The following is a 27,840-nucleotide window of genomic DNA, read 5'->3' on the forward strand; positions in this document are numbered from 1 at the left end:
GAGAACGCTGGGCGGCAATCCACCTCAGTGAGATTGTCTTGTTCGCAGGCTTGTCAACGCATCGCCTCGGTGATCGCTTCTGTTCGTTTTGTTGAAGATACCCCACCCCGCAATGTCGGTCGGCACAGGTTCATCGTATGCCATTGCGCTCGTCGTCCACCGTCGATGCAGCGTTCTCGGTCGGAGTTCTGCACACGCATAGGAGGAGAGCTCCGTGTACACATCAATGATCATGCGAGAGGGCCCGCGTGGTCGTTAATGCTGCCAAACGTAGTGTAGACAGTACGATTCTTTCGGTCTGATACCTAGTCACATCAATCCTCGTTGTTGCCCTGCTGTGAAGTTGAATGATAACTCGTTCGTGTCGATCATTTCGCGGGTCTGCTGCTTTCACATCCGCATATCTGTGTTGGCTCGACACTCGTCGTTCCCGTTCGCTCTCGTGTGCCGGTTTCTCGTATTCTGCTCCTGCATGTCCATCGTTGAGACCCTTCACCTCGACTGATCGCAACATCAAGTACTCGTGGTCAGAAACATCACATGCCCACGGCACTACACGATAGTTCAAAAATCGATCCATCCAATGCGGTCATTCAGAGCAGTTCGTCTTGGTCATTGAAAACAAGTAGAGTAAGCTCACTCGATCGCCTTTTGTGCCCTGCGAAGAACCCAAACCCTAACCCTAGCGTCAGGTGTGCTCACCATGCCAGCGTTCGTCCGAGCGATTTCGCTAGACTGATGTAAATAGGTGACCACGCCATCTTCATCGACCGGTATGCAAGAGAAAATTGAGTGATCTGGATTGTCGAGGATGCCTCTGCGGCCACGGAACCGCCATGCTCACAAGCAATACGAAAACGAGCAGACCGCAGTCTGTCGACCAACAAAACGCCAGTGATCCCAACGACTATACAAGCGCCAACGACAACCTCACAACGCCTTGCCGCCTCTCCTCCTCTTCTCCCTGATCGCACTCTCCATCCTCGAGATCATACCCTTCAGGCCCACGCCCCTCTCACAGTTCTCCTCAATCCAAGCCTCCATCCTCTCCCGACACGCCCGCATGCCCCTCACAACGGGCATCTTCCTTCCATCCTCCGCATCCACCTTTGTCAGCGGATTCAGCAGTAGTGCGAAGACCTCGGCCCATATCTCCGTCTGCCAGTATCTCTTCAAATTCTCCCGGATGCGGTACGTCTTCGTCGCGCCCTGACCTAGTCCGCCGCCTTTCTCGCCCACCGTCTCCATGTACTTGCCGAACAGTAGACTGTGGATGATACCGGCCAGACCGTGGTAGTCGACCTGGTACGTCCACGGTCGAAGTTCGCGCATCTCCGCGCAGTCCGCTTCGGACGTCTTCCAATCTGCGATAAACGCGACGTCAGGCTTGAAGTGCTTCATGTCGACTCCACGGCCGAAGTCGATCAGACAGACGCCTTTGCTCGACCAGCCGTGTGCGCCGTTCGAGAAGTACGTGGGTGACCAGTCCGTCTCCATGCCTGGATCGTCGAAGCGCACGAGGATGTTGTCGCCCTTGAGGTCACCGTGGATGAGCTGTTTTGAGTGAAGTGCCTCGGTGACGCGGAGAAGTTCGACCGTGAACCACATGGCGAGCATCTCGTCCATACCGCCTCCACTGCCGGAGTCCAGGCGCGCAAGGTTAACGAGGTCGAGGAGCGTGCCTTGGTCGCGGAACTCCTCGACCAGGAAGCATTCATCGCGGTAGAGATGCATTTCGTGGGCGCGCACGATCGATTCGGTGGCACGGGTGACGCCCAATCGGCGATGAGACTGGCGGAGGATGAAGAACTCCCAGGTGCTGGTTGGCTCTTCCATCTTAATTGCCTCAAGACCCTTGCGGTGCGAGTCTTTGCCCACTCGCGCGACAGGCATGTTCTCATCCGCGTTGTCTTCCTCTTCCATGGCGAGCGCGGTACTGTTCTCGATCAGGTAGACGGGTGCGAAGGTGCCTGCGCCTAGTTCTCGCTTGACGGTGTATGTACCATGCGCTCCAGGGAGGTCCAGAACTGGAGGGATGGACAAAGTCTGTGCTGTCTTGTCCACATTGACACTGCTCCTGCTTGACTTCGACAGCGTTCGCACGTATTTCTTTACCTCAGCAGTGCGACCAGAGCTCTCGTCCAGGTGCTCATGGTAACCCTCAAAAGATGATAACGAAGGCTTCATTTGCGACAGAATGGTCTGCCGCAGATGAGGATCCATGGGGTTGCACTGGTCATCCTTGATAATCGGGCCCTTTTGTACACTTTCCAGAATCGACGACACCTCCTTCTTCGCTTCTGTCTGCGACTTTGCTGTACCTCCGCCAAGAGCGATCGTTCCTTTGGTACTCTTCGTGCGGATCGGCTGCAGGACTCTACGCTTGTCTTCGTCCATGTCAGCAAGCACATCTTGAAATGGACTGCTACAAGGCTCATCATCGTCGTCGAAGTCTTCGAGCTCACCAGTCTTCCTACTAGGAGTTTTGGCACCGCCGAAATAGTCCTTCTCCGTCCTTGCCGTCGCAGCACCGAGAGACGACTCTGTTCGCTCAACGATCGGAGTCATGAAAGGTAGACGGTGATTTGGTAGCATCTGGACACGACCAGGAGGAGGATCGTAGTCCTCTGCTGGAACGTCGACATATTGCGTTCGAGGTTCCTCCTCGTCGACTGGCGTTGTCAGATCTTCCCCGTTGGCAGTGTGTGCGTCGTGGAGGGTATCTTGTGTCAGTTCCCCTTCTTCCTTCGGAACATGCTTGCTCGTGGTGAAGTCCGACCAGCCAGTGACATCCGCTCCATCGTCAACTTCGACTTGCTGAGCACTCATCAACTCATTTCTCGTCTCATCACCGTACTCGCTGGCAGCCGCGGAGAGTTTGCCAGTGGCAGTGCTTTCATCTCCAGTGGTATAGTCGTCTTCATCGTCCTCGCTTTCGTCATCTTCGTCTTCTTCGTCAGGCTGTTCAGACGTGCTTTGCAGTGGCTGGTTAAAAATGCCGTAAATCTCATCCATGGCTTCCTTGGTATTGATCGTCATTGTTGGCTCCGGCGCGATTGACTTTCGCTTCTTGATCTTCTTTCCCGTCGGTGAATCCATGTTGAGCTGAATTGTCTTCGTCTCGTTGATGTGCTGAACGTTCATGACCTTGATTTTTCTCGTGCGGTTCGCCCGCTCTTCCCGGCGAGCTTTCTTTGCGAGGTCGACTTCTTGCCGCGAAGGAGGAGCGTTCTCGTCGTTCTCATCGTTCAGAGCCAGCGTTTTGGAGAACGTCTCCACCAGAATCTTTTCCAAATCGTCGGGTGCGGTCTCCTTCGGTGCAAGCTGCAACGGCGTGTCCTCGAAGATCGTGAAGCCCCGATCTTTGCCTTTCTTCTGTGGTGGTTGTTCCTCCTGTTCCACCTCATGTGGCTGTTCAGACTGAAGGGATTGCTGCTGTGTTGTGGATGACTTGTTGGAGACATGCTTCTCTTGACTCACTGCCTTCCGTCGATATTTTCTCTGCCACCCACGATGTCTCGCCCGTAGCTCTTCAAATGAATACACCACCGACATATCACCCGGTTCTGGATAGACGGCCTCGAGGTTAACGAAGACGCACTCCAGCCTACCACTTTTCTCGTTTAGCACGCACTGCTGCGCGTGATTGCTACTTGACGCTTGATAGGAAAGGTGCTTTGGCATTGATGCGGAACGCGATGACTGATTATAAAAGTTGGGTTTAGTCCTGCATTCGTAAATATGGTGCAGTATGAGGGGAATGCTCGGGAAGTGCTTACCTGGTCTTTGAAGATCATCATCTTCTCCATGCCACCGTTTGTCTTGCCGCCCATAAGCTTCTCACCAGCCCAAGGCTTAGCCTCAACTGCGTTCTCCTTCCTCCTGTCGGCAAGCGAACCTATGCTGTCCCATCCACTGGCGCTGCCTCCCGACGCGGGTCGCGGTGGCTCATCACTGTCGGAGAAAATGGCCATCTTCGAGCTCTTCGATTTCTTGCCTCCGTTCCCTTGGCCTTGCGATTGTGTTGCAGGTGAAGAAGTGGCGAAAGGATCTAACTTCGCCGCCAAAGCGGGTCGCACAGAAGGCAACGCTGGGCTCGACGGCTCTGTCGCATCTTGTGGTCGAGCCTCCAGCCTCCGCTCGAATTCTCCAAACTTGCGCATCAATCGCTCTGCTGGTCGTGCCTCTTTCTCCAAGCCCATCTTGTAAATCTCCTCTGCCTGGTTCCATCTTCCGGCATTCTCCAACCAAGCTGCGAACTCTTCGTAGTACAACGCGAGACCTTCACCAATGTTGTGCCGTGCCAGAAAGACGAATGCCTCGCGTGGCGCATCCGAGAAGAATCGAATGTAGTGTAGCCATATCTTGAGATATCGTGGATCGTTCTTGTAATGTGTTGAGGACTGGAAAGCCTTGGTCGCGCGCTCAAGCAAAGGCAGGAGTTGTGATTGCGGCGTGGCTTGTGATGATGGGTATGCATCGAGCGTCCATTTCACGTAGCGATCGTATACGTCCAGAGGGTCGTCGGCTTCGTCGATGTTCGCAAGCTCCGTCTCGAATGCTGCGCGTGCTTTGATGTGCTCTGGGTTGGAGGACGCGGGTGACGGGTTGGCACCGAGGAGTGGTGGGCTGTACAGTTGCGCCAGTGCTTTGGCAGAGCGGCCACTGGGAAGCGCTTGGATGTTCTCCTTGTGCTGCTCGATCACATTGAAGTCGATTAGATCGTCTGCCATGTCTGTGTCGTTGGCCAGATTAGTATGCACGAAAGAGAGGGTGATCAGGACGAAACGGAATGTGGCATGAAAGCTCGACACTGTTTTGACGTAAACACAGGCGTTGCTTGCGCATATCACGCTAGACTCAAAATGATACAGGTATGTGCCTGAGGCAGACCTGCCATGGTAAATACGACGGGACTTCTCGATTGTATGTCCACCAGCTTCTCTATCCTTTCCAGCATTTCCAGCATGTCTACCAACTTTGCTGTACGCACACCTAAGGAATACGCATACTCAGACCTCAACCAGGACGCCTATCTGTACGAGCTGCACGTCTCGTCTCCGTCCTGCTAAGTCAAATTCAATCGTTCCTGCACGCATGTTCAACCGTCCTGTATGAAATACCTGTACGCATCCTATCTCTAGCACGCCCTCGTATGATCGCCACAAGTAGGTCTTCACGGAGCAGGTGATTGACCAGGCTCCTAAAAAAGGACGATCGATCGGAGATGCAGGGGGATCTCTTAACTTTCGTCGCGTCGCGTCCCCTCGAGTCTTACATCATGCGTCCGACAATATTTTTCATTTCATTTCATCTCTCCTGTCCACCTCAGCGTATGCCCTCAAGATGGAACCCGTGTGTCAAGCTTTGAATCTTTCCGATGAGCAGAAATGCACAGCTCCTGCAACTTCGGCGAACCTGTTGTTCTGCCGACTTCATTCGAAACAATCCCTTGGGCTCTACTTGGGATACAAAAAGCGCAATGCCGCCTTTGATGAACTTGAGACAAGACTTCCGGAGTGGCTGAACAACAAGATTGCAGAGCAGCCTCTTCGAAATGTGTCATTCGACGACGTTGAAGATGAGGCGACGCTCGCGGAATTGCATAACTACCTGTACAAGCGATATGGCCTTCTGGACAGAGTGATTCGAGCGCGAAAGCTCCATCACAGCCACTTCTATCCACTGGATCTGGACTACGGCCACAAAACCTACATCGATAAGCTCACGAATGAAAGATTTGTTACTTTACGAGCGCTGGAAAGGCTCCAGAAGCGAGCGCTAGAAGTTGTCTACAGAAATCAAACATGGCTAGCTTGGGTACGACAGCAGCAAGAAGAGGAGGAGAACGTTCGAGAGAACGAAAGCAAGCAAATCAAGCGGGAAGCCGCTATGTTTAGACGTCGAAATAAGGAGATTGAGTCGAGGTTGAGAAGGAAACGAATCAAGGAGGGTCTACGCCGGCAGGAGGCTGCTCTAGAAGAAGCGTTCAAGGAACGACAAGATACGTCGGATCAGCAGGATGAGGAGGAGTCATGGGATCCGATCGAGGATGAGGTCGAAAACGACCGAAGCAAGTTCGTGGAGATGATGATGCACTTGCTATGGCTGAATCCACCGAAGGAGACCTCAGCTCATGACGTCGATACTGCGGATGCAGGTGATCCTACTCAACAAGAGCCGGTAGAGGCTGAGTTCAACGGAGTGGCAAATAAAAGCCAGACCGGCGCATCGGCCCCTGCTAAAGCCATGAATCGCAATCAGAAGAAGAGAGCGAAGAAACAGGCGAAAGCTGAGTCGGCGCCAGCAAACACTAGCAACGATGGAAATGCTGATGACAGTGCACGGATCGAGGTCAACGAGACATCCGAGCAGGTCTCGAAACGACTGCTCAATGGAGCGAAGTTTGACTGGCAAGAGAACGTTCGCGGCGACCTGTTGGCCGGAGTCATCGATCATCCTCATGAGCTGCATGGCCAAGTGCTCGGACTACCACAGGAAGAAGTCGACCAACTTGTCGCAGAGATTGGAGAGATCAAGCAGCTCCTCCTGTGCAGACTCATTATCTCTCAAGCAGCGCTTTTGCCGGCAGCATTGAGAGCTGAGAGCGTAGAACAATTCTTTAACGACCCTGAGCTAAGCTCTGCGGAGCTGCGCGATCTCTGTCTAAGGCTAGAGCAGCCCAGCTTGCAGGAGATACGAGACGCTTGCGCTGACTTCGCCCGAGACGAGAACGAGGAAGAGGTCATCAAGCCTGACGACGAGCAGGACGAGCAAGAGACCTACGATATGAGTATCGCGGAGAGGTCGCACCGCGTGCCTCTGTGGCGAGGCAAGAAAGGTGCTCGAGATGAAGATTTCTGGAAGACGAAGCATGAGAAAGAACTTGAGAAGCGGAGGAGAGACAGCAACGAGGCGCCGCCAAGACTTGACTTTGGCGAGATCGAAGACGGCAATACTAGACCTGGCAAGAGAGTCAGGATCAAATTGTGTGGGAAATACATTTGGTAGGCGGCATGGCTCTCCTGTCTCACCCCAAAGCTAACACATGTCACAGGAATCAAGCTTCCGAACGCACCGTTGCCCGACGAGGCTGGCTACAATTTGCGGTCATCGCTCACGGCACAAAGTTTGGAGAGGCTATCCAGCTCTGTCGCAGTTGGGATGAATTCTACGGTCTCAGCATCTTGAACATCTTCGGATACTTCCCAAGTGCCGGCTGGGCGACCTGGGCTGGAGACCGTACTCGCTCTCAGTTCCTCCAGTTGGGCTTCGTCCCTCGATTTTCCTTCCTTGGTGCCCACGAGATGTCCTCTCGCGCCGCCACTGGTGCGCGAGGAGCAGGTCCAAGAACCCACGATGTGATGGAGTGCAAGAATGTGATATGTGCACACATCAAACGCAACGATCCCGTCAGCAGGAGATTTGTTCAGTACCTCAACCTCTACTCTTCCGAGTTGTGCATTCTGGTTCGAGACGCGAAGACAGGCCGCATCGTGGTTCAGCCACCGAAGGAGGAGTGGTGGCTTACGAGGACTAAATCTGGCATGGGACGAGCATCTCGGAGTGAATGGCAGGTCACCAGCGAAGTCAATGAAGGAATGTTCGAACGGCTGTCCGACACCTCTGTCTTCAGCGACTTTCGATTCAGCTTCTCGGAGCATTACGATGTCATCGTCTGGGATACCTTACCCGGCGTGCATCCCGAGGAGTTCCAGAACAGGATACACAACACACTGATTAAGGCATATCGCTTTACTCAAGGGATCGAATGCTACTCGGTCGCGGCGCCTATCCTCAAGACCATTCGGCGCGATCCCGACACAGGGCGATGTCGAGACGTGAGAGAAGGAGAGGAGTCCGTGTGGGATGTGATACAACATCCTGACTCTCAGAGCATCGACTTCCTCGTGGAGTATCTGAACGGTAAAATCACGGGCCGCAGAGATATGACTGTGGAGGAGAAGCATGAGCGGTATTACAACGAAATCGATGCCGCCGAAGACGAAGTGCTCTTCCCAGAAGAAATACAGGGCCAGCAGATCACGGCAATTGGCGATCATGCTGATCGCATCACCCAGGCATTGAGCACCCATGGCTTCAACATGATACGATTCATCAAAGGACTTGACTCCGACGATGATTCCGACGACTATGCTTCTGATGCGGAGAAGTTGAACGTCAACAGGAGCAAACGCAAGGAGAAGGGTTCTGCCCCTCGAAAGGATCCCAACCGTGGCAAGGTGCCCAAAAGCCTCGCGCTCAGGCAGAGGAACTCTAGATTCAACAAGGCCAGACCCGCGAGCGAGCTGAGCGAGGCGCAGATCATACGCAAGTCACAAAATCTAGCAGAGGATCTCAAGAGGGCGTCAGCGCGAGAACACAAGTGGCAGTTGGAAGAGGACAAGTGCCCGAACGACTTTGCCCCTGACTGCAGATGTGAGGCTTGCAACAAAGCAGAAGGTCGTCTCAACGAATGGGAGGATGACGATGGCTGGAGCTCCGACAACAGTCTCAGCGATCCAGAGTCATGGGAATCCGACAGCGACTGTCCCATGCTCGAAGAGGACGATCTCGAACTCGTCGAAACCGATCGCCAGCAGCTCAAGAAACTGAAGGCATTCGTGTTTGCGGAGAGAGTCGGCCGAGAGGACGTTGAGAAGCAATTCGCATATTTCATCGAGCGAGAGAAGGCAAACGTCTTCAAACCGCAGTTTCACGCCGCGGACCTGGAAATCGGCCACATGGAGCGCTATTCCGAGCTCCAAAAACTTCGATCGGAGTCGTTGCGAATCAATGGATGGTCGAGCTATGTACGCGGCAAGCGGATGCAGGCTTTGATGTGGCTCGGCGTGCATCTCAGCGAACATCGTCTCGTCGCTCGCGACATCGCTGACGCATTCGCTCTCACTGGCCTGTTCTTCGCGCCTCACAAGCTTTGCGGCAGCGAAGTCCACGATTGGCGTGAAACCTTGAAGAACCGCACTAAGCTCGTGGACAATGACTTCAAGGCTTCTCAGCCGGCATACTACCGCGATTGGCGTAGCGACGAGACTCAGCCAGCAGACTTCTGGCCTCCCGCCTCCAAGCACGGAGACGCATTCCGACCTCCCGGCGGAGGCCGCCCGGCCAAGGCATGGGACGCTGTGACAAGACCCACCATTGCACGTTTGTACAAGGCGGGTATCATCACTCCCGCATATTTCTCGAATACCCTCGGTCGAGCCATCGCCCGCGACGACCCCATGACCGGCCGCCCATCTATGTTCATCGACTACCGACAAGCGGAGTTCTTCGGCGGCGGACTGATCAGAGGCCGCGACCATATCACGGACTACCGAACCATCGACCTCCTAAAACTCGCCCGCGCGCAGCTGGAGAAGGCCCCCGATTCCCGCTTCGCGTTGCTGAGGGTGTACTCACACAGCATGTTCATGCCCCTGACCACAGCACTCAACGAAGAGCTCGCATTCAAAGACTCGCGTGGACGAGCCTGGCTGTGGAAATTCTACCCCAAAGACGTGTGCGGTGGTGAGGCCAACTTTCAAGAGACGGTCGACGGAAGATTGAGGAGGTGGAAGGCTCAGCTCGCACTCAATGTCAAGGTGAGGAGGGACATTGTGCTGGTGATGGGCAAGGATCGGGAGGAGCTGGAGCGGATGATGATTGGTACGGTGTTTGCGATTCAGACTCAGCCTTGGAGGTATGAGGTTGATTTTTGGAGGAGTTTTGCGGATGTGGACCTTGGGTTCTTGGAAGCGTTGGATCGGAAATGGGTGCAGTGAGCGGGTGGAGGTGGAGCTTCATGGGCATGATTTGTCGTCCGAACTCGAGATCGTACGAAGTGGGATTCATGAGAATATCTCTTGACAATCTTATGTCCAGTTCTTGTTACCGCAGCTTAACATTGCTATGTTCGTGTCGCTCTGATCGATTCCTCCGATGATGCCGGTCCCGATCGCTCTCTCGGCTTCGACTGCGATGGTGGTGGTGTTTCCGATGATGGCTATGCCTCCGATCTCTATCATCACCACGATGCTCACGCCTCTTCTCCGCTGGAGCATCCAGACTAAAGCCATCAAGACTATCCTCTCTCCGCCGTCGTTCCTCATCACGTCTCTGCGATCGTTTCAACTCCTCAATCTCCTTTGCCTGCTGCTTCTGCCACACCTCCTTGTCCTGCGAACTCTGCTTCAGCTGTCGCTGAGCATGCTGCATAGCCGCGAACGGATCATTGGACGACATGCGTTTGCTCTCCCGTTCTTTTCGTCGAGGATCATCATTACCCCAGACATCCTTACCTTGCACATCAGCGAGGACAAGGTCCATCGAAGCACTCACAGGCGCAGCAGCCTCTTTCGTAGCAGCATACCAAGGTTTCTGCATGCCGTTCTGATATCCTGCTGCATTACTGAACCGCATTGTGACCTGATCGTCCTCTCTCTTCCGCTTCTTCGCCTTTTCGGCTTCAGCTTCGGCATTCTTCTCTGCTTTGCGAATAGCGACTTCGTCCGGCGCTGGAATGAGTTGTATATGTCCAGCATGATCCTGCAACGGCGCGGCTTTCTCACGCTCTTTCATCTGCAATTGTGGAACTCGCCTCTCTGCGTCCACATCCGTCCTCGCATGCCGAATCTCCGCGTCCGTATCATCTTCGCCTCGTAATCGTCTGCGTTTGCGGTCTCGTTGAGGGTCATCATGTCTACTCCGCCGTTTCTGCTCCGAACCATCCTCAGGCTCAGCAGTCTCAACAGTCAGAGGCGCCACATGCTCTCCTCGCAACAGCGCAATCCGACGACTAGCGTCCTCTTCCTGCTGTCGCTGCTCCTCTGCCTCTTCCCGCGCCTTCGCATCCGCTTCATCCTTACGCACGCGCTCGACATTGGCGGAATTGTAGACGTTCCAGCTCTTCTTGCCCAGCAGATGCAGCACCATGATGGCGTGTAATCTTGCAAGTTCCGGGTCGATGTCAACGTCGCAACGAGAAGTGGTAGGGCCGCCCTGGCTGTGTGGTCTCACTACATTCGGTACCGGAAGATCGAAAATGTGGACCAAGGTCTCAGCGCAACGGCGCCGCAGGCATGCACATGCACGCAGGGCTGTGAGATGCACACAATACTGTCAAACCTTTGACGACATGTCTCGTGAGGTAGTAGCTTCACGACTGCATTGTGCAAGTCACGTCGGATGGAGGTGAAGGGGCGATTGTCATAGGCGGACCTTTGGCGAGAGATGTCGACGACAACGATTGAGCTATGATGAGAAGTCATGAGCGAAGCGAAGCACAAAGCTCAAGCGCCTCCGAGGCTCCACCTCGACTGCGGAGCCGGTTCTCACTTCACCCAATGGCTCCACCACAAACCACCATTCCGTACAAAGAGACGTGTCATTCGAGTACACTCACCCGCGGATTGCCTTCACGGAATCGTTTCCCTGCGACGTCACATTGAACGTCGCACGGGAGCACAAGAGGGAGCACAGCAATGTAGGAGTATCATGCGGTAGACCGTCGAATTCTCCGGACTTGGGCATTGCTGAGACCGCGAGCAATGTCCGTCCACCGAGTGCATCCCTTCAGCATATTCCGCGACGACAACCCTGCGATGAGCGCGAGGAGGATAGTGAAATGAGGAAAGGGACAGAAGAGAAATCGGGGCCGTCTTCAATGGTTGGTCGTGGCTTGCGGTAGGGGGGGTCTAGAGTGGAGCGCGCGAGCTTCCAAAAGTCCGGGAGGCTGCAGGACCTCGACCGTTTCTCGACACAGCTCACTTTCCAGGAAAAAGCGAGCCACGGCCTGCTCTGGGCGGACGTTTGCGTGCGGGCGTGCATGCCCGCTGCATTCCTCTTGGCTCTGTCGATCGAGTAATAATACTCCCTCGTCGTTTCGTCTGCTTCTCTTGAAACACGCACGAGCTTCGCTGCCCTCCTTCATGGTCGTGCCCAACCTTTGCGACCAGAATCAGATCTGACGAGACGAACGACGCAACGACCCACACTCTTCAGCAAACGCCATACACGATACGAAGTGAACATGCCCGTCTATCTTCTACACGGGTTCCGCTGGCCACGACCTTTGATCCGAATCCACATCATCCTTCAAAACCTCGACGATGCTGCAGCAGAATGGCTTGTGGCTCCCGGTACAACGGAGACGATGCTGGAGAACTTCCACGAGACTTTCCCAGACACCATGAAGCACCTGCCAAACCTCCGCTTCGTTGAACAATACGATCCGAACGATATGTCGTCCTTGAGCCAACCTTACGCCTACGTGGCCGACATTGTAGAAGAGGTGAAGCTGGGCTTGGACGTTGACGAGGTGAGAGGGAAGGAAGTGAGCGATGAGCAGACAAAGGCATTGGCCGCTGTACGGGACAAGTTGGCACCGGAAGTGCCGGTGGGATGGTATGTCGTTGTCTGCGGCGATGAAGAACGATTGGCTCCCGGGAATGAGGATGAGGCGGAGGAGGAAGCAGTGGAAGCAGGACAAGTGGAGGGGCAAGAAGTGAAGGGGGAGGAGACGGCGAGAGAAAGCAGTGTAGTTACGACAAAGTCTTTTGTATTAGCGAATGGTGCAAGCGGCGACGCGGAGAGAACATCGAAAGCCAGCACGACCGCTGATGAGGTACGTCGGCACTACACTTTCAACGATGGACGAGCTGACAAGGAATAGAAGAAGCAAGCGTCAACTGTGCAAGCGTCGACCGTGGAACCTGAGCCGAAAGGACTTCGAAAGTTCTTCAGACGCAAGAGGTGAGAGCGTACTGTCGCGACACCCGAGCGATCTCCCAAAGCTCACATTCATTGATGCAGTCGTGCGACCTTGCAAAACCTTGGATCGCCTGTGAAAGACCAGGCTGCACCCAAAGTCCCGTCAAGAGTACAGCCTTGACAATCACAGCCGCCGGGTGGCGTCCATGGCAGGGAGGGCAGTCTCCTGCAGGTCAACATACCTGACTGCAAGTCGCTGCAAGTTGAAATGCCTGAAATGTCAGAATCCATCTCAGAGTTGTCCACAAGGCCACCTACTCGTGCGGCAGAGTGGCAGCTAGCAGATCCTAAACCAGCTGCCAAAACCACTACTACACCTCAAGACGAAAGCCCGCAGACGAACAATGCATCTCAAGGCCAAAGTCCGGAGACGAATAACGCATCTCACGCCCAAGTTCCGCAGACGAACCACGCATCTCAAGGCCAAGGTCCACAGATCAAGTCTCCAACGGAACCCAAACCTGGACGAACCTCCATGCAACGCCTCATGAACAGGCGATCGGCTCCACGAAAAAGCAGTCCGCTCGCTCAATCCCCAATCAAGCGTCCCAAAACCCCAACAGACACTGCACAAGGCCCCATAAAAGAGCAGAAAATTCTGGGAAAATCTGAGTCACTTGTCGAAGTGATAGCTATCAACCCCATCATCGCAACTCCGGCCAGCCAACTCATCCACAACTACAACACCTCCGCTACGCTCTCACCCCGCCCGACCTCTTTCTCCCAACCTCGCTCCAGTTTCTCCCAACCGCGCTCCAGTTTCTCCCAACCGCGCTCGAGCTTCTCTCAACCGCGCTCTAGCACGAGCACACCACCTGTCAGCTCGACTTTCCCTCCGCCGCGCTCTAGCACGAGCACACCGCCCGTCGGCTCCAGCCTCTCTCCGCCGCACTCTCGCACGAGCACACCGCCTGTCAGCTCTAATCTCTCTCCGCCGCGCTCCAGCACCAGCACACCAACCGTCAGCTCCCGCAACGAACAGCCGCAGTATCAAGCCTATCGCGCCCACTCCGGCACCAGCACGCCTATAAGTGCTATCGCGGGTCCGATAGTCTACCAGCCGTCTGGCAAGATCGTGGATACGGTAGCGGGATCGAGTTCGGAGACGGGCACGAGTTCGAGTGAGCAGCAGTACCGGGCCTTTTCACCGTTTCAGAAAACACGGCAGTACTCTGGGCGGGAGGTTCAGAATTTCGACATGGTGGCGCACAGCATTGAGAATGCTATACAAGCGATGCGGTAATCTTTGGGAGAAGGACGGGTTTTGGAGGGAGGCGTTCTGGACATGAGCTTACGCCTCACGGGTTATTAGGACTCGGCATTCATATTCAAAACTTGACAGCGATAATGACGAAATCGAACGTGATGAGAAAGTTTTGCATGGAGAATGTCATTTCTTTCCGTTGCAAAGACAGATAGCAGCGTCACCATCTTCTATGCTCCCTACCCACAGTGTCTCTCAGACAAGACTTTTCCCAGCCAGTGACTCATCGTGCTATGCTTGACAAGACTAGACCGACGCAGCCCTCCAAGAACTCCGACCAGATCCTCACGCCTAATTTGTCCGCATCCCATGTTCTGCTCTATTTTCAATACCACGCATCAAACCACTCTCATACCGTCAACCTCAACCCACTGCTCGGCGCTCCAATCGCGGAGACCTCGCAGACCTTACAGACGGTGCCCTTGTACTTGGTCTTGTACTTGGATCCATCAAAGGGACAGCTGGTGCTTGCCTCGCCGGCGTAGATGGGAGTGTACGACGCGGCGCAGATGTCGAATTCGCCAAAGGTGTCGTATTCAATCTCGATGGCGTCCGTTGGGGAGCGTTCGGCGACGGCCTTCATCTTGCGAGCCTGGAAGGGATGTTAGAAATGGCAGACGTTAGACAATAGATGATATCTTACCGTCTCCTTGAACTTGGCGTTAGTCCCACGCTCGATCAGAGCGTTCGCAAAGTTCAACACGCTGCCGAGCTGCTTGTTCTTGTTGGCAAAGTTCATGGCTGAAAAGAGAGCCAGAGTCTGATGTTGAGGCTCGATGTCGGGCACGGTGAAGTAAGCGGAGAGTTCCAAACTGCGTTTTCGAATGTCTTCCGAGAACGAGCTTAGGTCTGTTGCGCCGCCGACGATCTTGCGACGCTCGAGTTCGATTGACATTGCGAGGACGTATTGCGCGGCTTGTTGGACGGCTTGCTGTGCTTCTTGTGCTTGGCTGGGAGTGGAGACTGCGTTGACCATGAGGAGATGAAGTGCCTTCTTGAAGGACACCACGCCCTCTTCGAGCTTGTTGGCCTTCATTGCATTGCGGCCGGTGGACAACTCGGCGGCTTGAATGGATTCTAAGTCTCGTGGTATAAGCGGCAGGACTTTGCGCGAGTCGGTCTCGTTCAATGTCCTCCGTACGTAGTTGACCAGCGGTGGCATGCCGGCATTGGCAGGAAGATATGTGCGTGTCGACTGGTAAATCTCCATAAAGCGATCCTCCAGAGGCTTGAAGTTGACTGCGCCAACTTGTCGGTTGAGCAGATTCATCGCCGTGTCAAAGCTTCCAGCTGCTGCGTGGTCGGCTGCGAGCGGCGAATTGCGTGCCCAAAGATCGGCCTCAGTGCTACCAGCGCCTGCCTCTGCACTTTCGACGTTGACAAAGTCTTCCTCGACTTCTGGAACGGCGTCGTCGCCCATGTCCCAGCCAGCTGCCGCGTCGTCGTCCTCGCCGTCCTCGAGATCGCCGTTGCCGACGACTTCTTCGCTTGCGAGCAAGTCATCTTCGACAAAGCCGTTCGTATCTTGCACCACAGTCTCGTCGCCTTCGGCCATAAGTGCTTTCTCAAAAGAGCTCGTTCCAGATGCCCTGGTCGGCCAGTTGGATCGGAATGTGGGCGCAACAGCCCGTGGAGGAGCGACGGGTTGCCCGACGGTCGGAAGTGTTACTTGATCCTCGGTCAATCCGCTGATCTCAAGAATCGTCTGGCACTCCTCTTCCAGACCATGTGACTTCGCCGTGAGGTACGCAAGCGGGTACTGGTCGACCTCCTTGAGCATCTCTATCCGGTTCTGCACATCGGACAAATAGATCGAGTTCTGGAAGCGGCTGGTCATGTCGCCTCTGTGCTCAGCGATCTTGGCCATGCGCTGCAGCTTCTCTTGGTCGCCAGTAGCAAGGTACAAGAATGAGAGCTTGTCAAAGTTGCGCAGCTTCTGGTAGGTCATCTCGACGATTTGATGGTTACCATGTGCCAGTGCCTCGGTGCTGAGGCGTTGCCAAAGTTGTGGACGGTCTAGTTGCTTTGCCATTTCAACGGCAACATCAAGGTTGCCGCACTCGATTGCCAGCTCGAATCGGGTCTGTGGATCCTGCACGAATTGCAAAGCAATTTCTGGGTATCCCTTCTTTTGCAAGTACGAGATGATGCTCTGCCCGACAAGACTGGAAGTCTTGATGATGTTCAGCATCTCGTCGTAGTGACGCTTCACAAGTGCAAGCTTGAAACGGTATTCCGTCGGATCGATCGTTAGAATCTTGGGTTTGGCGGCACGGTCCAGGCAGTAGACGCTCCGGCCCTTGACACGGACAAGGTAGATGACATGCTCGAGGGTGCGAACAATGCCGTTGTCTCCGTTCATAAGAGCATACTTGATGTGGTTGAGTGTCGAGTAAAGGAGTACGCCAGCGTCGTCCCAAGTAGCACTCTTGATCCGAATGGTCTCGTGAAGAGTGCTGATTTGCTCAAGCGACTTGTTGACGATTGTGACATTGTGCTTGCTGAGCAGTGCAGCGTGTAGACCATCACCAGACCACACGACGTACTTCACTCCCGCAACTGCGAGCTCGGCAAGCTGCTTCTTCTGTTGGATGTCGTAGAGGTAAACGTGAGTTGGTGCGATGAGCAGGAGACAGCCAGTCCCACCGAACACCATGTCGGTGGTGCCTGCCGGGGGCTTAATGGTCTTGGTCGTCGAATTCTGGAGGTCCTTGATATCGATTTGCTGGTTGGCAGAGTTGAACACAGCGAAACGATTGCGAGCAACGAAAACAGCGGCTGCACCGGTTCCGCGGTGAGTGCTGGTTGGCTCAACCGCACCAGACGCATCCCGAGGAAGACTCATCAGCTCATAGGTGCCATTCTCGGCAGGTGTCGTGACAAGGATAGATCGTTCGGCTGGGTTGTAGGAAACTGTTCGCGGTGGAACCCACGCACTGCCGAGCTTCTTGAGCGACAGCATGGATGGGCTCTCAATGTTCTTCGTAAAGTCGTATGACCGTACGTGCTTCTCCTTGTTGATGAAGAAAATGTTGTTTTGGTAGACAGCAGAGGCAGGACGCTCGCGCTCCAGCTTGAAGACCATCACTCCATTATCGTGTCCAGCAGCGAAGAGGTTGATCTCAGGGTGTGCAGCAATCACCCAGAAGCGATCGTTCTCGCGTTTGAATGACTGCACGGACGTCCTTCTGTTCAAGTCCCATACGCGAATGGTCTTGTCCTCCCCGACCGACAGGATCAAGTCCTGATGAGGGTGGAATAGAGCAGCAGAAGCGTTCTGGAAATGTCCTCTGCATGTGTCCACCTCCCAAGCTTTTGTCTCGCTCATTCGCCAGAGCTTCACGAGCCTGTCGTCGCCCGCAGACACGATGAGCGGCAGTGTCGGGTGGAACGCGACCCAATTAACACCGCGATCGTGGCCTTCCAGCACGAACTTCACGACCGCATCTGTGTTCCCGAACATATCCGCCTGATTCTGATTTTGACGTGCCATCTGATCCTCGAACGACATTGACGATGGCGCGGCCGAGTGCTTCTTCCGCAGTCCAGAAATGTCCCAAACTCGTACCGATTGGTCCAAAGATGCGGAAACGACTAAGTCCTCCTTGGGATGGAACTGGGCGCACATGGTGTAGTGGTTGTGGCCGGTCATTGTGCAGACTGCGAACTGTGATTAGTACAGGCTGATCTGCCCACCATCGTGAATCGTGATCTTACTCAATGATCTGTTTTGCCAATTCCATATGCGGATCGTCTGATCGTCGGAACTGGAAATGATCCATGGCAGCTCATGGTGAAAGAACACGGTCCGGACATAGTCCAAATGTCCGTTGAGTGTGAAAAGACACCTCCTGGTCTGATACGACCAGACCTTGATCTTGTAATCATCTCCTCCTGACACGAATAGTGGTTGCGTCTTGTGGAAATCAATGCCTCTGACAGGTCCATCGTGCTCCTCAAAGCGGTCTATGAGGGTTCCCATGCGGTAGTCCCAGAGCTGAATCGTCGAGGAGTGCAGTGACACGAGGATCCATGGTCGTTTCGGGTGGAAGGCGATGCCTTTGGCGCGGGACGATTTCGACTCGAACTTTGTGAGCATCGCGGGCGAGGCAGAAGAACTCATGGTGGGCTGTCGAGAGGAGCCTCAGCTCCGAGCAGGTGCTGCTTCCCCAGAGACGCGGCGCGCGATTTTCGAAGAGACGAAGAGAGAGACAGCGGACGCGTAGCACTCTTGTTTGCAGGTCCTAAGGCAGTGTGAAGGGTGGTGGAAAGTATACCTGACGTTAAAGCAGACAGCTGGCGAACCCCATTGACATCCTGAATTCGCCAAGGCAAGGGGCTCTCTCGAATGCCTTACCTAAGCAGGAGCGCCCTCTTCATGGTGAGCCCAGGTTCAAACAGAACCTTGCCCTTCCACCTACAACATCACGGGTGATCTTCGACATGAGAAGGAGACCGCATCTCCTTCATCACATGTTGCGAGATGTTCCACGCAGTTCGTCGTTGTTGTTGGCGTGCCCTGCTAAGTTCCCTTCACTGTCCGAACCTGCCCGCCCTTCCTTTTTGGCCGTTCTGCTAACTCATCACCCATGGTTTGCTAAGTCGGTCTTATAGTCTTGCTTGACTGCCCAGGTATCTTCAACAGGTGTCCTGCTGTTGCCGTTATCCTCGGCAGGCTCCCACTATTTCCAATTCCAGTCCACTGGGGCCAGCAAGCAGAGCAAGCAGACGCGGCTCAACTGCCCTCAGGCCGGACTGTACACCCGACGTCTGCCACTCCTCACACGGTTACACAACCTCCAGGAGTAGTACAGCAACATGACAGCCGTCTCGACTGCAGACGGTACCGCCACCGTCAACGTCGCCATTGGCTGAATGTTCCTATCGACCTCCTTCCAAAGTGTACAGCGCATCGCATAGCGACGTCGGCAGGGTCCCGGGGAAACTCGGTTCCAAGCGAAGCATGGGACCTGTATCTTTTCTTCATCAACCAACCCATGCTCTATCGCGCGTAATCCACGAACACAAAGAGACAAGCGAATTGTCCTCTCTCCTGCGTCGATCCATCACTCACTCGGTCGGCAAATCGTCACGAGTGATCCTTGCCACTCGCATCTTCGTCTTGAAACGCTGGTTGAGGCCCGCATGATAGTGCAGGGTGCTTCCCCGGCTCGATCACTTACTCCAGGCTTTTATACCACCCTATTGCGCAAGCAAGGCACGCTGTCACTCAGCCTGACGCTCTGGTCGTCCACTCTTCTTCCATCTATCCCACACTGGTGTCGCAGCTGATAACAGCGCATGGCTCGTGGTCTTTCCTCCACGCTCGCAGATAAGACAGGGACTCTCTCTGCTTCTCACACATCGGTCTCTGCTTCTCACACATCGGACGTTCATTTAGTCCTTACCCGATTACCAACAAAGATGCTACAGCCTGCATTTCGAAGTCAGAATTACATTGTCAAGAGACATCACCGTCCTTATCTTGGTGCCGGAGCCGATTCGACGGACTCTCGCTGAGCGTCATATCAACTAAGCTATCGGAGGAGCATTCATCGGGTTGCGGCCACATCTTTGAAGAGATGACAGAGACACTTCATCCAACTGCGGGATTTTCAGCGGAGGCACGCATGCCCCGCGTACCCCACACCCCGCCATATACACCCGTGCGCAATACGAAGCGCAGACTGGAACACAGCAACTCACCGGCATCCTCTCGTGCGGCGTCTGTCCACCCGACTGAGACAGTCAGCCCTGCAAAGAAGGTTGCCAGACAGTCTTCGAACGACGACATTACAGTGGAGGAGCTCGTCGAAGGCGATACTGGCTACGATGTCGGTGGCGTGTACCCCGACGGACTGGAAGAGGCTATCAGCGATAGCGACAACGACTGGGAGACGACATCTGATATCAGCGACCCTGAGACGACCACTGGTCTCAGTCAAGAATTTTCTCAGTTGCTCTCCAGCAGTCCAGAAGCCGATTTCGAGCAACTGCGCAGGCAGCGACGTCGACACAGGCGAACCAACTCTCGAATCTACAAACGATCGCACAGCCAGAGTGTTGCAAACGAAGCGACTGTGACTGACGTTGAAGCTATGGCGGATCACGATGTTATTGGCAGTCAGCGAAGGCTGAGAAGAAGGACGCGTGGACCGCAAGATGCTCCCGTCGAATTCTCGGGCCTCGCAAAGAGCACTTCGGCGACTGATCCTATTATTGCTGATGCCGACGTCGAATCTGACGAGACTATCGAGCATGATGCCAACGAGTGCTCAGGTATGGATGTCGACGACTCCAAGGTAGCGGTGGATGAATGAGGACCGGCACGGCTCGACAGAGATTTCCGGTAGCGAACGATGCGTCGGTCACAACGACTCTAACAAATCTTGGCTTGAAGGACATCTTGCTAAACCCGCGTGACCGAAACGCTTGCGCTAGAACAAGCCATCAGTGCTATTCATATCTGCCGAAGTCGACGTGTGCACCAAGTCTGCCAGCGCACGAATGACAAGAATTCCCACAAGGCTGTGCTGTCGTCTGACCTATAAGCGACTGCACCTGCGTTGGCTGACTTTGAAGCGATCGCTTCCTCTGGCTTACTGCAGCTGAGCTCAGCCTCGAGCTACAAACACTTTCGTCCACATTCTCCGCTCGTCGACCCAGACTTCTTTCGTCCCCGGACACCCAACACGAACTGTGGCTCGTTTGCCTTCATCCCATCGAAGCAGCGCCACACCTGCACGAAGCTTATTGTTGTTGAGACTGGTCTCGCCGTCAGACTTTACCAACATCGAGTCCTTCTAAGCAACAAACCACAGCGCAAGCTTACGACGACGCTTCCTCCGCTTGTGCAAGATACCGACGAGCTGTTTTGGGAGACAGACTACCCGATTATTCTCTTAGCTTTGAGATTGTTAGTGCAACCTCCTCATGTATATCAAGACTGACGAGCCTCTACAACTCTGATCTTTCCATCCTCAAGCAATACATCGTTCTCAGGTTTCCTACCAAAGCAACATCTTTCTTCTCTTCTTTCCTTGTCTCCTTGGATATAGTTCTCCCCCATTGTTCTAGACATTCATTCAACCATCATGTCTATCGCACGTTTCATCGTCGCCGGCCTTGCCAGCATCGCCAGCGTCTCTGCTCTACCACAAGGGGCAGCGCCCTTTAGCAGTGTTTCCGGCAACTCGACTCTGTCACTAGGCTCGCCTCCATCGCTCACTCAAGGCCCTCGTCCTGAAGGACCAGGAAGCTTCAGCAGTCGTCCTGTCAACACGATTCTTCCTACGATCTCTCAGCCTGGTCCTGCCGCGCCCGTCAACTCTGGCGCAGCAGCCGCAGCCGCCTCCGCCGCAGCAGCTCTCGCCAAAGAAGCCCAGGCCGACGTCACCAATGTCGCTCGCTTCAACACTCTTCTTACGGTCAACGGAGATGGCAAAGAGCTTCTTCCTGCCAACGAGCTCCGCGATCGTGTCGTATTTGACTTTGGTGCTCGAGCCGCACCTCTCGGCAAAGGAGGACGCTTCGTTCTCGCAAATGAAAACAACTTCCCCATCTTGGTTGAACAAGGAATCTCTACTGCCGTGGCTTTCCTCGAACCATGTAAGTAAGCCAAGGAGGAAGCTCAAGGTCTACTCACTGACATTTCTCTCAGGCAGCATGAACAGCCCTCACACCCACCCTCGTGCCACGGAATGGCTCACCGTCGTTCAAGGCCAAGTCAAGACTGGCTTCATGCTGGAGAACGGATTCCTCGCGGGCAAGGAAACAGGCCAGCTGACGACTCAAGTCTCTGCCGAGCTCTCCGCTTTCCAAGGCACCATTTTTCCTCAGGGCTCAATTCACTTCCAGTTCAACGACCAGTGCGAACCTGCCACCTTCATTGCCACTCTAAACTCCGCCGATCCGGGCACTTCTCAAGTCGCGCAGAACTTCTTCTTCTTGGACGACAGGGTCGTTGATGTTGCGCTTGGCGAGATCAATCAAATAAACGGCAAGAACATCGACCAGTTCCGTACCACTCTCCCGGCCAACTTGGTGCAGGCCGTGGACTCTTGCCTGGCTCGTTGTGGTCCCAAGTACTGAATTTCTTGAGATTGGCATTGAGCGTTAGTGAATTTCTGTTTTGAGCGTTACTTTTGTGGACGTTGGCGCGGCGTTAGGAGTCCCATTCTTATCGAGCATCGCATACACAGCTTAGATCAATACTACAATCACGGTATCCACCGGCAATATCTTACGAAGACTTAACCTGGCGTTGACTTCTGTGGCGAAGGTCGATAGCGGCCGAGGAACTGACGGCGGATTGATTTTGTAAATGGCAGATGTGGTGACCATGGCGTACCCGAACTCTTGAAAACAATTACAAGTCTGGTGTATTCTTCGACGAAACTGCAGGTCGACTCGCACGCAGCCGGTGCGTGAGAGATGTGCCGATGCTCCCGACTCTTCTTCCTCCAACGACCTGTCCATATCTATAGCTTCGCCTCCTCCTTCAATGTGCCGATCTTGAGCTTGGGGGAGTACTTCTTGAGCACGCCCTCGTTATGGTACTACGGAATCGTCAGGACCGTGTTTCGCTATACCCAGCATATTCGCCTCCACCATCACTCACCTTCCAGAACTGCTTGCTGGCATCCTTGCCACCGACTCTTTTGAGGATCTTTGCGCCACCTGGGTGCTCATCGACGAATCCGGCCATCTCGTAGACTTCTCCGTCAATGATGATGTGGAGTCCCTTCTCGACGGTGTTGTGCTCTCCGACCTCCTTCGCGGTGAATTGCTTGGACATTATGGCGGCTTTGGCGGGTTATGGATGGGTCCCTTGAAAGAATGCGAATTATCGGACTGCTATCGAGCTTGGGGTTCTTGTTGCGGCGACGAGTGTGGCGGGAAATGGTTCAAGAGGGACTGAAGATATATTGTTTCGCGAGTCGAATAATCAACGCGGTTATCACTGGTCGGCTGATCCATCAGCCGAGGTTGGGGATGGAAGCAGATCTTCCCGCGGTCCACGTGAGGTGAAGTTCGCCGAATTTTAGGCGTGAAGTCCGACCCCTGCTGAACTAGAACTAAGGTACCGCAGCTGCCTGAAGGGGAAGTCTTTAGATCTAGCGCCAAAGTCGCACGCTCACCGGTTCACGGCATCAGGAAGAGAATGATACGAAGCACGTCTACAAAGCTCCAGATAGCGATAGGACCATGTCTCAAGCAGCCAGCGAGCCACAGGCCAAACGGCTAAAAAGTTGCTCGACAGAGGTCGAAGATTCGGGGCAAATGGGAATCAAGCATGAGGAGATATCGCAGCCTCCAATCAAAGCAGAGGATGTCAACACCGCTACCGACGAAGATGAGGACGCCGAAAGTACGGAGCTCAAGCTGGCCATACTTTCTTCTTTGCATCCGAACAAAGCTCAGGATGTCTTGATGGACTATCTCCTTGCCTATAACGGCGATGTCGAGAAAGTTTCGGAGGCTTTGTCAAGTAGCTCAGCAGCAGGATCGAAGAGCAAGCGCCAGCACTCGGCCCTGAACGGCTATCAATCATCCATCGACACATTCGCAGCATCGTCAGGCGGGCCAAAGCCAGTTGCCACGGCCACAACCAAATCACTTGTGCAGAAAGGCAAGACTCTTCACCTTTACTCTCCAGCCGATATCGAGCGTCACACCCCTTGCTCGTTGGTTCATAATTTCCTTCCACAACCACTTGCCAGCGCACTCCTGGAAGAGCTACTCGCGGAGTCGGCCACTTTCCTCCGCAATGAGTTTCAAATGTTCGAGCGCACGGTTACTACCAACCACACATGGAGACTCTATCTCGATGACGACTCCTCTTTCGAGTCGCAACAGTCCGCTATTCAATACGACGGAACCGCGAATCCTCTCAATGTCCGGAAGTCACCCCCGGAGATGATCAAGGTCTCCCATCTGGTAAAAGATGCTGTCAACGCCGAAGTCGCGAGGCGTACCAGAGACTACCAGCCTGCTAGCAGAAGACTCAAATTCCAGTCTCCAGACGCTTGGTCGCCGAACGCCAGTATCGTGAACTGCTACGATGGTGCCAAAGAAGGCATGGGCTTCCACGCCGACACTTTGACGCAGCTGGGGACCATGCCAATCATTGGCAGCCTCTCTATGGGTGTTACCCGGGAGTTCCGTGTCCGGCGGATCGTGGCACAGGACGATGCATCAACCACCAGGGCTGATGAACAGGGTCAGATCGCGATCCATCTGCCTCACAACTCGCTGCTGGTCATGCATGCATCTATGCAAGAGGAATGGAAGCATTGCATTGCTCCGACGGCGACGATCACTCAGCATCCGGTTGCTGGATCGAAACGGTTCAACATTACCTATCGGCACTTTCCAGCCTATATGAATCCTCAGTACACCCCGAAGTGTCGTTGTGGGGTGGCTTGCGTACTGCGATGTGTGATGAAGAGCAAGGAAACGCGAGGCAGATACATGTGGCAGTGTATATCTGATCGAGCACCTGGAGGAAAGAGCTGCGGATTGTTCTTGTGGGCTGTGCTAGATGAAGACGGGCGGCCAGAGTGGGCAGAGGGGTTCAAGGGCAATGCCAATGGTACTGCGAAGATACCAGAGGATAAAGGGGACAAGTGTCCCGTGAGGAATAAGGATAGATCGCTTCAAGCGTAAAGTCTCTCCCTGAACGACTGATAACCTCCCGCTTGCCCCAGTCATGTCTCACTTTCAATGGAGTCACTGTTGTTGGAGTTGGAGGAAAGACTTAGAGTAGTGTCTCGATAGGGTAACGTTTGTTTGTGAAGTGCTTGTATCGCGATCACGAGAAGACATTCACACTGGAAGTGAACGACGGCATGGTCTCGCACGTGTGATGAAGTCGTCCAGTTCTGGAGACGTGGGGAAAGAAGCATGGGCCGCGAAGTGGGCCGCGCTTGCTGCCTGCCTGGCAACGGAACCTTCTTTCCTCCTCCGCCAAAAAACATCAAAGAGACAACATCGTCTTTGTTGTCGCCTGCACGTCCGTTAAGCACAGTCCTGGCTCCGCTGTTTCATCACCAAACTGCTATCATACTGGTCGCCGACTATCACCGCGAACTGCTGGCCACTGCTCCGAACTCTCCACCGTCATCATGGACGACCAAGAGTATCTCGACCCGGACTTTGACCCATCGTCGGTGACGATCCCACGCCTACGGTCCATCCTCGTTGCGCACAACATCAGCTATCCATCCTCCGCAAAGAAGCAGCAGTTGGTGGAGTTGTTCAACACCAGCGTTCTACCACAGGTGCGTAAGATTAGGGCAGCCAACGCAAGAGTGAAGCGCACAAGCAGAGGCATCGAGGACATCACGACAGGACGGAAGGGAACTGGTGCGCGCGATGAATCCGACGACGACATTCCGCCAACGCCAGCGACCAGCCGCAGCTCTCGCCGAACGACCAGGTCTCGAACCGAAGAGCCGCAAGAATTCGAAGCCACTCCTCGCAACGTCAGACACAGCACAGCGCCGCCTCAGTCGGTACCACGCACAGTATCGAGTAAGCACGCGAGATCAACGGAGACTTTGAGGGAAGAGGACGAACAACCTGCACGCAAACGGTCAACATCGAGACGCTCGCGCGCAGAAGCAACACCCGCAAGAGCTAGGCCGGCAGAAGACTCGCCTTTCTCCGACCAAAACGTCTTCCAGAAGTCTGGAGGCTCCCCACCAGCACCGCAATACCCGGAATCTGAACGTCGACGTACCACTATGAGCACTACCGCACGAGATCTCGAGAGACGCGCACGCGAGCTCAGACGACGCACGGATGATGTGAGGCAGTACAGGCCGCAGACAGATGGAGCAGTGGTTCCATCTCGCAAGACCTTCCAGGTGCCGATCCCCAAGCAGCAAGAGATTGACCCGACAGAGGAGTTCACACCGGAGGAACAGCAGGAATTGGTCCATGCACAGCAAGCAGGTGAACTCGTGCCGGCGCGTCGACCAAGACCCAAACCCAGCACCGGTGTCAAGCAGGCATTGTCGATGATTCTGTTGGTCTTTAGCGCCACGACAGGTGGTCTTTGGCGGCAAGAGAAGCTGGCAGTGGGATACTGCGGTGTGGGACGCCCATCCACCGATCTCGCAGGCGTGCAGGTTCCGGAGTGGGCAGAGGCATTCCGTCCGCAGTGTGAGCCGTGTCCGCCTCACGCCTTCTGCCACGAGAACCTGGAGACGGAATGCGAAAATGGATTTGTCCTGACACATAGCCCACTGGCTTTGGGAGGCCTCGTTCCGATCGTACCCTCCTGCGAGCCAGATAGCACAAGAGCTCGCAAAGTTGCCGCGGTGAAGGATCGTGCTGTGGAAGCTCTTCGCGTGCAAAACGCCAAATATGAATGCGGCGAAGCCAGCGCGCCCGAACTCCAAGAACAAGCTCTGAAGGAAGCTATCAGCACCAAACGCCGCAAAGGCATGAGCAATGAGGAGTTTGAAGACCTCTGGGCCAGCGCCGTGGGCGACATGGCGCGTTCCGACGAGATCATCAGCGGTTCCGATGGGTAAGTCGACACACATCCATCTGCGTCACTCTACGACATTATTGCTTTTTCAATTGGCTTACACTTTCCTCTTTTCCTTACTGACAGATTCGCCGCGACCCCAGATCCGGCCACGCGCTTCTCCGATCATCCAGCCTCGCCGCCGTCCCACTCTCCTGTGCCCTCCGACGATCCCTCCGACAGTCTATTAGACAGTATTTTTGGCAACTTGTAGGAGTCTTCCTGGTACTCTCGTCCGGAGCCTACGGCCGCTATCAGATCACCTCGGGTCAAGAGACGGAGCGCAAAGCGAAGCAACTGGCTAGTCTGGCGTTGGAGAAGCTGAGCCTTCAAGCGAGTCTGAACGCGCAAGATCCGGACATCTATCGAGACAACTACATCCCGATGGCTCAGTTGAGAGATGATGTTTTGAGGGACGAGTTCAGCGGGACCAGGAGGAAGAAGTTGTGGGAGAAGGTGCAGAAGAAAGTCGAGGGCAACTCCAACGTGAGGCCAATGGTCCGCGAGGGGAGGACAGGTGATGTGGGACGAGTGTGGGAGTGGGTTGGTGCGGTCGGCTTGCTTGAGAGTCCTGCGCAGGGTGAGTGGGAAGGACGGCGGAAGAGTGGAAGGCAGTCGCGGGTGAGCTTTGCGGCGGATGCACTCGACTCGAGCCTGTTGGAGGGTGAGGATAGCGCGGTCGTGAGGAGTGATGTCAAGACGAAGAAGTGGGAGGAGGGTCGGCCGTATTATTGAATATGGCCACGAGGAAGATGAGCAGATTGCAGGAGCCGGAGTGCATTGCCTTCGGTTCTTCGAGAGCGAGAGGGGTTGGGGACTTTTCCTTTGTTATTTGCATCGCTCAAATACCCAGCATATGGCTTTCGTATCTTTGGGCAAGCAGAGTGGAGACGAGCACTTCGATGTTCAGTAATGGCATGGCAGTTCGAACGACGATGCACGCTATTGCGAAGTGAGGCGAAGACTTGACGTTCAAACATGATTGTACTATCTTCGTTCTGCGCGGTTCGACACTCTGCATCGGAGCACTTGCCGCGCAACGTGTGAGGAGAGTACTGTACCTGTCATGAAGCTGCCGCATCGAAGTGGAATGGGCTCGGCATGAAGACTCGTAGAGAGGGCTTGGCAGATGTCCGCGGGTCAACGAGCATCGGCTTAGGACGCTGATATCAATCATCGACTGATGTTGAATCTTCTCTCGTGTCCAGTTCCAGTGCAGAATCCGGGAAGTGATGTCGAGATAACGCTCGCCACTGTTCAAGCACGG

At 54.5% G+C, this 27,840-nt stretch overlaps 10 protein-coding genes across 10 annotated transcripts; 6 read left to right on the forward strand and 4 right to left on the reverse strand.

Moving 5' to 3' along the window:
• Positions 1-930: 930 nt before the first annotated feature.
• Positions 931-4,733, reverse strand: MYCGRDRAFT_100470 (uncharacterized protein; the record flags this gene model as incomplete). The annotated part of the gene is made up of 3 exons (XM_003851827.1): positions 931-3,192; positions 3,280-3,702; positions 3,780-4,733. The coding sequence occupies 3 exons, from the start codon at positions 4,731-4,733 to the stop codon at positions 931-933; spliced, it is 3,639 nt and encodes a 1,212-aa protein (XP_003851875.1).
• Positions 4,734-5,346: 613 nt separating this feature from the next.
• On the forward strand, positions 5,347-8,027 carry MYCGRDRAFT_43083 (uncharacterized protein; the record flags this gene model as incomplete). Its single annotated transcript, XM_003851399.1, has 3 exons — positions 5,347-6,793; positions 6,842-7,007; positions 7,058-8,027. Coding segments are annotated over 3 exons (2,583 nt in total), but the record flags the coding sequence as incomplete, so codon positions are not given.
• A 1,864-nt stretch (positions 8,028-9,891) lies between these two features.
• On the reverse strand, positions 9,892-10,935 carry MYCGRDRAFT_44079 (uncharacterized protein; the record flags this gene model as incomplete). The annotated part of the gene is made up of 1 exon (XM_003851826.1): positions 9,892-10,935. The coding sequence occupies one exon, from the start codon at positions 10,933-10,935 to the stop codon at positions 9,892-9,894; it is 1,044 nt and encodes a 347-aa protein (XP_003851874.1).
• Positions 10,936-11,842: 907 nt separating this feature from the next.
• MYCGRDRAFT_73025 (uncharacterized protein) lies at positions 11,843-13,020 on the forward strand (the record flags this gene model as incomplete). The annotated part of the gene is made up of 3 exons (XM_003851400.1): positions 11,843-12,625; positions 12,674-12,753; positions 12,814-13,020. 3 exons carry the CDS (start codon positions 12,032-12,034, stop codon positions 12,890-12,892), a joined length of 753 nt encoding a protein of 250 aa, XP_003851448.1.
• A 1,373-nt stretch (positions 13,021-14,393) lies between these two features.
• MYCGRDRAFT_59890 (uncharacterized protein) lies at positions 14,394-18,155 on the reverse strand (the record flags this gene model as incomplete). The annotated part of the gene is made up of 3 exons (XM_003851825.1): positions 14,394-14,627; positions 14,679-17,695; positions 17,753-18,155. Coding segments are annotated over 3 exons (3,633 nt in total), but the record flags the coding sequence as incomplete, so codon positions are not given.
• A 931-nt stretch (positions 18,156-19,086) lies between these two features.
• Positions 19,087-20,355, forward strand: MYCGRDRAFT_109818 (uncharacterized protein; the record flags this gene model as incomplete). Its single annotated transcript, XM_003851401.1, has 1 exon — positions 19,087-20,355. One exon carries the CDS (start codon positions 19,618-19,620, stop codon positions 20,353-20,355), a length of 738 nt encoding a protein of 245 aa, XP_003851449.1.
• Positions 20,356-21,126: 771 nt separating this feature from the next.
• Positions 21,127-22,126, forward strand: MYCGRDRAFT_43511 (uncharacterized protein; the record flags this gene model as incomplete). The annotated part of the gene is made up of 3 exons (XM_003851402.1): positions 21,127-21,216; positions 21,421-21,647; positions 21,700-22,126. Coding segments are annotated over 3 exons (744 nt in total), but the record flags the coding sequence as incomplete, so codon positions are not given.
• A 230-nt stretch (positions 22,127-22,356) lies between these two features.
• MYCGRDRAFT_59893 (uncharacterized protein) lies at positions 22,357-22,925 on the reverse strand (the record flags this gene model as incomplete). The annotated part of the gene is made up of 2 exons (XM_003851824.1): positions 22,357-22,593; positions 22,656-22,925. The coding sequence occupies 2 exons, from the start codon at positions 22,830-22,832 to the stop codon at positions 22,516-22,518; spliced, it is 255 nt and encodes an 84-aa protein (XP_003851872.1).
• A 470-nt stretch (positions 22,926-23,395) lies between these two features.
• Positions 23,396-24,658, forward strand: MYCGRDRAFT_14413 (uncharacterized protein; the record flags this gene model as incomplete). The annotated part of the gene is made up of 1 exon (XM_003851403.1): positions 23,396-24,658. A coding segment is annotated over one exon (1,263 nt), but the record flags the coding sequence as incomplete, so codon positions are not given.
• Positions 24,659-25,024: 366 nt separating this feature from the next.
• MYCGRDRAFT_100473 (uncharacterized protein) lies at positions 25,025-27,308 on the forward strand (the record flags this gene model as incomplete). The annotated part of the gene is made up of 4 exons (XM_003851404.1): positions 25,025-25,724; positions 25,812-26,573; positions 26,708-27,116; positions 27,189-27,308. 4 exons carry the CDS (start codon positions 25,162-25,164, stop codon positions 27,306-27,308), a joined length of 1,854 nt encoding a protein of 617 aa, XP_003851452.1.
• Between the last annotated feature and the right edge of the window lie 532 nt (positions 27,309-27,840).

Source organism: Zymoseptoria tritici, chromosome 6, assembly GCF_000219625.1.
Source record: "Zymoseptoria tritici IPO323 chromosome 6, whole genome shotgun sequence".
NCBI classification, from domain to species: Eukaryota; Fungi; Ascomycota; class Dothideomycetes; order Mycosphaerellales; family Mycosphaerellaceae; genus Zymoseptoria; species Zymoseptoria tritici.